Source organism: Nansenia antarctica, assembly GCF_963989245.1.
Source record: "Nansenia antarctica genome assembly, chromosome: 15".
Classification (NCBI taxonomy): Eukaryota; Metazoa; Chordata; class Actinopteri; order Argentiniformes; family Microstomatidae; genus Nansenia; species Nansenia antarctica.
Genome location: NC_137685.1, coordinates 1,739,350 through 1,749,349, shown reverse-complemented (window position 1 = coordinate 1,749,349; position 10,000 = coordinate 1,739,350). Strand labels below are relative to the sequence as shown.

General features: G+C 45.7%; 1 protein-coding gene across 1 annotated transcript in view; it reads left to right on the top strand.

The window, feature by feature from the left end:
* Positions 1-10,000, top strand: part of kif21b (kinesin family member 21B) — a gene marked incomplete at both ends in the record, with an annotated part of 56,865 nt that overhangs the window by 36,685 nt on the left and 10,180 nt on the right. The window contains 4 exon segments of the mRNA XM_080545761.1: positions 2,434-2,508; positions 2,771-2,887; positions 5,367-5,405; positions 8,463-8,599. Of these exon segments, the coding sequence (XP_080401887.1) occupies positions 2,434-2,508; positions 2,771-2,887; positions 5,367-5,405; positions 8,463-8,599 (368 nt within the window).

The following is a 10,000-nucleotide window of genomic DNA, read 5'->3' as shown; positions in this document are numbered from 1 at the left end:
GTAACGACTACCGTTACATCTGAAACCAGGGTTCCCACGGGTCCTTGAAATCCTTGAAAGTTTGTGAATTTGAGAAAAAGAAATCAAGGTCTTAAAAGTTTTTGAAAATAGATAGGGTCATTGAAAGTGCTTGAATTCCCCTCTCTCTCTTTCTCTCTCGCTATTATATAAATTCTCATCTAGATCTGTCTCAAACTATGCCGTGTTGGGTCCTTGAATTTGAGGGAATTGAGTCTTGAAAGTCCTTGAAAAGTGCTTGAGTTTGATGTTTCAGAAGGTGTGGGAACCCTGTGAAACTCTAACCCTAAACATGGACTTTCTCATACTTACTCTCTGATGAATCTAAAAGAAACAGCAAGTGTAAACATATCAGGCAGTAACGGTTCGTGTTTAGAGAGGCATGGCTGTAACATAAAGGGTTATTGACCACGGTTAGTTAGTTGATTAGGTGTGATTGTGCTGGATTGAGGCTGCAGACCCTGTAGATCAGGGGTCGGCAATAGGCGGCCCGTGGGCCATTACTGGCCCGTCACCAATAATATTTGGCCCAGCAGATTATTTTGAGAATCATTTTTTTTTTTTTTTTTACAATATCGGACCGACAGTCCCACACCACGCCTATAATGTCCGAATAGAGAATCGACCTCCACCTGAATAATGCGTATTGTGCTTTTATTCATGTTGAGAGTGAATGACACAGGGACAGACAATCAGGCAGCGAAGCGCACTGACGCTGAACCCCTCAGAGTGAATCATAAGTAGGTGGACAAGGCGTGGTGCTGAAATAGCGTGTGTGGTTTGAAAAAAATAACATCATTCAAACTTAATGTTTACGTATGTGACTGCAACACACATATGAACAGTAACAAAGCAAATTCTGTTTAATTTTCTGAAAAACATTGACAACAAAATCGGCGCAAAAGTGGTGGTAGGCCTATGCTCCTGAAACGACAGAGCAAACACGCTATTAGGGATAATAAGTACAATGAGCCATAAGCCATTCATTCAAAATATACAAAATACAATTAGGTTATTAAATACAATAACGACAGGCTTGGTACTCACGTAATGTGAAAAGTGGCATCTCCCATCGGTCAGGTGCTTGATATCTGGTGATATTGACGTCACTTTAATCCGCGGTTGTTTTGAAAACTAATAATATTCTTGATTTGATTATTGATAATAGTGATAACTTGAGTGTTTTCAAAGGGACATTTAGGCAGGTTTGTAATAACGGACACTGTATTTCAAATTAATTAGAGAGAGTCTCAACTATCGCAACTCTATAGTTTATGCACCGCCGCAACCTTCTTTCTACGATGCAACGATCTCCTGTAAGGGGTTCAGAGCTGTCTGGAGTTCCTCCTGGATTGACACAAAACTTTACTGAGGAGATTTCTGGACTAATTTGACAGTCCCACTATGCTTTCATACTCAGTGATTACTAATTAATAAGACCATTATGATAACGACATGGATCCATGTTGAGATGTCCGCGAGACATGCAGAGATTGTTTGTTATTTGAAGGGTATACCGCCATCCGCAGGCAGTTTATTTTTATTTTTTATGCATCAATCGATTCCTCTCGTGCGTCTTTATCACATTCATTGACGAAAAGGACGACTCGCATGTATAGAAAGGGAACATTGTGAGCACGGAAAATGTGAGTCTCACAACGGCTTTGCAATGATGAAACCAGGTAGGATATATAGTTCGCTGTCCATTCCTCTTTAAATGCCCTGTTTTCACCGTCAACTTTCCTCTTTAGACCTTTGGAGAGTGACATGATGTTTCTCTTGCTAGCAGGTTAAATGTTTAGCTAACTTCACCCGACACGCAAACAACCAATCCAATAATAATGTGACCTTGTCTGGGAGGAGGGGGGAATAATTATCTGAATAAAACTATGTTAAATAATTATTAGAATAAGTTAGGCTGCGATACATCGTCAGTCCACACATTTATTATTCAAAACTATGGAAGAGGGTGAAACTACGTTTCAACGTTGTTGAGAATCACAACACAAACTCGCTAGTCAAGCCTAATACTGCAACGTAATGGATTGGACTACTACCTAGTTAACTATAACACTACTTTACATTGTTAGCAGGCTCACAAAACAAGCTGTGTTAGTTGACTAGCAATGTGTACAAGTATTAGAACGTGTCACATTTTTTAAACAATCAATTACTTAAATTAGCCTTTGATTATGTTCTGGCCCGCCATCTAGTGGCTCAAACATTTTTTGGCCCGAGGCCAAACCTAATTGCCGACCCCTGCTGTAGATGCTTTGCCAAGGCCATGGTTGGCCAGCCCAGATGTCTGCGGACACTCACGATTTATGATGATGCTTATTTTCACTGCCTTCCCGCTGAAGAAACTCTGCTGAATGTGTGTGTGTGTGTGTGTGTGTGTGTGTGTGTGCGCCTCAGTCCTAGGCAGTCTCGGGGGTCTGACCCCTCCCCAATGACACGGAGGAAGTCTTATGATCGCGGTCAGTCTTACAGGTAAATCAACTGTCCCACCAAACAGGCCGACTGATGGTGTGTAAAATGTATAGAGAAATATGTGCAATAGATAAAGTGTGACAGGAGCTGGTCGCTGTCGTCAACAAATCAAAATGTTCGGACTCTTATTCTGAAAAATGTAAATAGATTTCACCGTTGTTGAAAATCAATGGCACACTCGCTAGTCAAGCCAAAACATTGCAATGCAAGTTTAGAAATGTCTTTACAAACTAAGACCCTTCCCCCCCCCCCCTCCTGCCAGGCCTCCTGACGTGGTGGGCTACACCCCCCCCTCCTCCCCCCCCCTCAGAACCAGGAACGACCGCAACGTGTTCTCCAGACTCACCAGCAACCAGAGCCAGGGCTCCGCACTGGACAAGTGAGTACACACACACACACACACACACACACACACACACACACACACACACACCCCACACACACACACACGTACGTACACACACACACACACACACACACACACACACACCCACATGTACACACACACACACACACACACACACACACACGTACGTACACACACACACACACACACCCACACCCACATGCACACACACACACACACACACACACACACACCCACATGTACACACACACACACACACACACACACACACACACACACACGTACACACACACACACACACACACACACTGACCTCCTCAACCAGACATGTTAGATAATCCAACACTTCCAAAGCTCCTTCTTTGTTTTCTCACCTGTACATCTTCTCACTCAATCAATCCCTTCTTTTATTCTCTCCATCCTTTTATTCTCTCCATCCATTTCGTTTCTCCAGCCAGAGTTAATCTATGAGCCCTGTGGACACTGGCCAGCTGAAGGTCAGGCCTATAGAGAGTGAAGCTCTAGTGTGGTATATGGATCTACTCAGAATTGACAGTCTAGCCAGTTTCACTCTCTGTTAGAACTCACAGACCCAGACAGACAGACAGACAGACAGACTTGAAAAGGGAATAACATTTACCTTCAGTCTCTGTCTCAATCACTTGCAGCCCAGTTGTATAATGGCCACAGTCAATTGCCCAAGCCTCCGCTGGGAAGTTGTTTGTGTGGATTTTAAATCTGTGTTAAATCTGAGGGGTTCTCGCGTTTATTGATCTCCTTGATTGTTCCGAGAAACTGTGTGTAATAAGTTCACACTGCGGGCTAGTCTCGTGTGTGTGCGTGTGTGTGTGTGTGTGTGTGTGTGTGTACGGGAGCCTGTGGATTCTCATTAGCTAAACCAGGAGTAGGTAAATGATCTGAGGAGATTGTTAGCTCCCTTTGTGTGGATGATGAAGGCGGAGGCCATTTTGTTTTTATTGAGTAACAGTGCAGGGGATGATCGTTGAGGGATACATGGTTAGTTGAAAGGCTGCTGGGAGGTTGATGTAATTTAGGCTCATAGAGATTGACAGTGTGATGACAGTGTGATGGTGATACTAGGGGACAGTCTGACAGGATTTTGTTCGAGGAGGTTGTCTTGATGAGATTTCATGACAGATCATTTTTTTGTTGATTTTATCATTTTGTAATGTTTTAATTGCTTTCTACATTTACAGGAAAGTCCTTGTTACATTATATTAATAATAATAATAATAATTATTATTATTATCATGATTCTGTAGGGCGTCGCATATGGTTAAAGATTTACACAAGAGTTTTTTTTTTCTCCATAAATTCAAGACATTATGTTCCATCAACTTTTATCTAACCAGGCAAGGGCCACTGGTATCTCAAACATCCTTACAAACAGAATACAATGGCACTACGATACCCACAATGCAACAGTGAGTCACTGCAGATTAAACCAACACAATAATTGGGTTTTTAATAATGAGAATGAATTAATATCTGAAGAGATGAATATTTACCCAATTAGTTAGACTGACTTCTCTTCACTTTTATCAAATCTAGGATACTATTATCAACCCTATAATCATAATTGGGACTGAAATGGCCTAACTATGTACAGTACAGAGGATATCCAATGGAATTATTCATTTGATCCACTTGAATCAAACTTTTGGCCCACCAATGTTTGGCTAGGTTCACCTAACTGTGGCAACCACACAGCTGAATCACTGAACACACACACACACACACACACACACACACACACACACACACACACACACACACACGCACACAGGTTCATTCTGGTCTCAGATGCAGTGTTGTTTCCATTGGACAACATGGGAGATCTGGACCAATCCACTGTCTGTCTGAACATTCCAGAACTCCGACCACACCCCGTTACCTTCGGAACCATCACCACACATGGTAAATGGTAAATTGACTTATATAGCTCCTTATTCCAAAGCGCTTTACAACGGCCTCTCATTCACCCATTCACACACCAATGGCAGCAAGCTACCATGCAAGGCGCCGGCCCGCTCACTGGGAGCAATTTGGGGTTCAGTGTCTTGCCCAAGGACACTTCTCATTGATACCTGCTGACCCTCTCCCTGCCCCGCCCCTCTCCTACTTCCTGCCTCCTGGGGAACCACGCCCGCATCTCTCTCAGTGTCCTCCAATCCCAGTAGCCCTTCCTGTCTAACTCCACCCCTCCTCTATCCTTACTGGAGGTAATCCCTGTCTCTCAACCTAACACTGACTCCGCCTAAACCTACTCTGGGCCATTTTATGGATAAGCCCCTCCCCCTAACCTGGCAATTGGCTAGTTTGGGTGCCTTTCTGTCTGTCACTGGCTTGTCACTGGCTGAAACGGACTGTCACTCAAGCTAGTCACCCTGCCAGTAACCCTCCCTCTTCTAGCCTTAACCCTTTCCCTAACCCTCTCCTAACCCTAACCCTGCTCCTGTTATGTCTCCAGGTCGGATGACAGCGACTCCTCTATCTCGGAGGTCCTCAGGTAGAGATATCTGTCTGTCTCTGTCATTCTGTCTCTCTTCTTCACTTCCACTGATTGGCCAGTTCCTTGGCTGGCCCCTCCTCCCTCCCTCCCTCCTTTCCTGTGTGGGGCTGAGACAATGTGGAGCATGCCTTAACCTCATTGGTCCCCCTCCCCATCCACCACCCTTTGTCCAGCCCTCTTCTACCTGTGTGGTGTGTCTCTGTTTGCCGTGTTCCTGATCTGAATGGACCTTAGCGCCTGGAGGTTGTTGCTACAGAGGGGTGAAGACACACCCACTCACACCCCACTCTCATGAACTCACTTACTCACACCCCACTCCCATGAACTCACAAGGGAATGAGAGGATATCTGGGACATCATTTGGTATTAGTTTCTGTCCTGTATTTCTCCACTGACATTGGTTATTGTTATTCTATACTGTACCCCTGTCTGTCCTCTAGACACACATGGAAGAGAAAAAGGGGAAAGAGAGAGAGAGAGAGAGAGAGAGAGAGAGAGAGAGAGAGAGAGAGAGAGAGAGAGAGAGAGAGAGAGAGAGAGAGAGAGAGAGAGAGAGAGAGAGAGAGAGAGAGAGAGAGAGAGAGAGAGAGAATCTCCCAGCTCCACTAATCCTGACAGCGTTATTATTACAACATCTCCCTGAGAAAACACAATCTCTCTCCCGTATTTAATTGAGCTGTCTGTTGGCCTCCCACAGGCAATACCATACTACACTACACTACAGTACCTCCCATTAGGCCCTGTTACAAGTACAACCTACTGTTGTTATCTGGTTACGCCTCAGCAATGTTCTGAATCTAAAAGTTGCACTGAAGTTTTCTCATCTTAGTTTTATGTTCCTTTCTCTCTCGGACTCATGGATTGGCTGAGAGATAGCGACGTGCTGTAGACACACCCCCTCTCAGAGCAGATCGGATCACTTGTCAAAGTTCCCTGCCCTCCCTGGCGATAAGGTTCATTCAGAAGACCCCCCCCCCCTTCTAAACCCCCCACTCCTCCACCCAACTTTATCCATAAACCTCACACAGTAGAGGAGTTGACCTGTCACCCCTAAACCTCCACCATGCCCACCTCCTCTGTGACCCTAGCATAGGCCTGGTTCCATTTCAATCTCTGTCTATTCCATCGGAATGGAACCGGACCAATCACAGAAGAGTGAAGGGGTGGTGGGTCAGATGTGACACTCACCTGCCTGTCCCAGAACCCTTTGCCTCAAACTTTAAAACGGGATTGGCCCAAAAGACGAGAGATCGCACAAGCTAGCTCGCTCCTGATTGGCAGAGACGCTGCATGTCGCCTAGTGATGATGTCACTGGATGTTGTGTGCCGTTATTCTTGAGTTGCGGACTGTTGTTGCCATGTGCTTTTGATGCTGTGAACATCTCTCATCATCATCACACTGCACTGTGTTCATACTGTGGAAGTTCATTATTTTTTGGGTTTGTGTTTTGATTTGCGATGGTGAGAATAGCAGACATGCATGCAGCTTCTACATTGTGTTGAGTACAGTATGTGGCTGAGGCTGTGTGTGTGGCAGCCACATTCATCTGTTTGCACAGCAGAGTACCTCTGATGGGGATGAGGGGGGGGTTGTGTTCGAATTGAGTGTGTGTGTGTGTGTGTGTGTGCGTGTGTGTGTGTGTGTGTTTGTGTGTGTGCATGCATGTGTGTGTATTTTTTCACATGTTAGGATGTTTATTGGAGTGTGACCCAACACACACACACACACACACACACACACACACACACACACACACACACACCAGGATTAACCTCTCCAGGGAAGTCTTTCTGCCCTTATTAGCCAGCCCACCAGAGACCAATTTCCCATTCATCATCCTTCTATTCCTCCTTCCCTGTAGTCTTGCTAGACTGGTTCCCCCCCCGAGTAGTCTTATCTGGCCCAGAGAGGGAGGGAGGGAGGGAGGGAGGGAGGGAGAGAGGAGGAGAGAGGGAGAGAGAGGGAGAGAGAGAGAGAGAGAGGGAGAGAGAGGGAGAGAGAGAGAGGCACAGAGAGAGAGGCAGAGAGAGAGGCAGAGAGAGAGAGAGAGATAGAGAGAGACACACACACACACACACACACACAGAGAGGCAGAGAGAGAGAGAGAGAGAGAGAGAGACACACACACACACACAGAGAGAGAGAGAGAGAGAGAGAGAGAGATAGAGAGAGACACACACACACACACACACAGAGAGGCAGAGAGAGAGAGAGACACACACACACACAGAGAGAGAGAGAGAGAGAGAGAGACACACACACACACACACACACACACACACACACACACAGAGAGAGGCAGAGAGAGAGAGATTTTAGCGGAATAGGGTTGTATCCTGTCAAGCTGGCGTCTAATTGGGCCGACCCAGAAAGCTGAGTAAGAAGGAGGGATGCTGGGATGCCAGAGATGGGGCTTAGGCCCCAAGCAACAGAAACAGTGATGTTGTGTGTCTGTGCATCTGTATGAGTTGGAGCCCTTTCTATCCAGCAGGGGGCATGGTAGAGCTGTGGTAAAACCTTTAACACTACAACAGCCGTGCCTATTTTACCTACTAGTAGAGCCGCCTTGGGGGTCAAATAGACCCCCTTTTTAGAATGTAAATCTGCTATTTATACACAGAGATCACTAGAGGGGGCTTTTTAGCCTGCCTCCTACACAGAAAAGCTTTATACTATCTTATCCTGAAGTGATTTAGAAAATGTAAGGATACTGGGTGGTAGAACGCACATATCTAGTAAAAGTCATGAAAGGAGGGTCCTGAAATATGATCGAGTGCAAAGATAGAATTTCTTTTTTTACTCACAGGGGTCACCGTGACCCCTCACGGCTCTTCTAGTGTTAAACCTGGCGGATGTTTGTGTGTGTGTATTTTTATTGGGTGTGGTCTTTCAGGTGTGGAGAATCACTTCTCATCGTAGTGCTAGTTTGTGTGTCTATGTGTGTGTGCAGTGTGTAGACAGATATATGTGATCGGTGTGTGAGTATTCGGTTAGCCTTGCAGGGTGTGTGTGTGTCAGTGTGAGTGCGTGACGGGTGTGTGTGTCTCCCTCAGGGGTGTGATCAGTCCGACGGGGGGTGTGAAGGGGGGGCGGACCGCACCCCTGCAGTGTGTCGCCATGGCGGAGGGACACTCCAAACCTGTCCTCTGTGTGGACGCCACGGATGAACTCCTCTTCACCGGGTCTAAAGGTACGATGATGAATCAAATACTACAGAATAGCTCTGCTCAGCTGACAGAGAAACTTGTCAAGAAAAAAAACTTGCCAGAGGCACATGAGCTATTACTCTCAGGCTGGACGAACCAAAGACATTTGCAGAAAGGGAAAAACTGGCCTTGATACGGAGGGATGTGGAGTCATTGTTCAGGTATCATTTCTGTAGTAGACTATTCCTTTAGTCCTCGCCCACTCACATTCTGTGGTAACAATCCCTAGTCATTCCTCGGCAAACGTACACAGGTAACCCAAAGAAGGATGAGCAACAATTCGATTGTTAAGTCTGACATCACGCGTGACGTTTAGCAGTTTCCGGGTCCAAATAAAGAATTGCCCGTACCAGTGTACTAAAGCACCAGAGTACCAGTGTACTAAAGCACCAGAGTACCAGTGTACTAAAGCACCAGAGTACCAGTGTACTAAAGCACCAGAGTACCAGTGTACTAAAGCACCAGAGTACCAGTGTACTAAAGCACCAGAGTACCAGTGTACTAAAGCACCAGAGTACCAGTGTACTACAGCACCAGAGTACCAGTGTACTAAAGCACCAGAGTACCAGTGTACTAAAGCACCAGAGTACCAGTGTACTAAAGCACCAGAGTACCAGTGTACTAAAGCACCAGAGTACCAGTGTACTAAAGCACCAGAGTACCAGTGTACTAAAGCACCAGAGTACCAGTGTACTAAAGCACCAGAGTACCAGTGTACTAAAGCACCAGAGTACCAGTGTACTAAAGCACCAGAGTACCAGTGTACTAAAGCACCAGAGTACCAGTGTACTAAAGCACCAGAGTACCAGTGTACTAAAGCACCAGAGTACCAGTGTACTACAGCACCAGAGTACCAGTGTACTAAAGCACCAGAGTACCAGTGTACTACAGCACCAGAGTACCAGTGTACTAAAGCACCAGAGTACCAGTGTACTAAAGCACCAGAGTACCAGTGTACTAAAGCACCAGAGTACCAGTGTACTAAAGCACCAGAGTACCAGTGTACTAAAGCACCAGAGTACCAGTGTACTAAAGCACCAGAGTACCAGTGTACTAAAGCACCAGAGTACCAGTGTACTAAAGCACCAGAGTACCAGTGTACTAAAGCACCAGAGTACCAGTGTACAACAGCACCAGAGTACCAGTGTACTAAAGCACCAGAGTACCAGTGTACTAAAGCACCAGAGTACCAGTGTACTAAAGCACCAGAGTACCAGTGTACTAAAGCACCAGAGTACCAGTGTACTAAAGCACCAGAGTACCAGTGTACTAAAGCACCAGAGTACCAGTGTACTAAAGCACCAGAGTACCAGTGTACTAAAGCACCAGAGTACCAGTGTACTAAAGCACCAGAGTACCAGTGTACTAAAGTACCAGAGTACCAG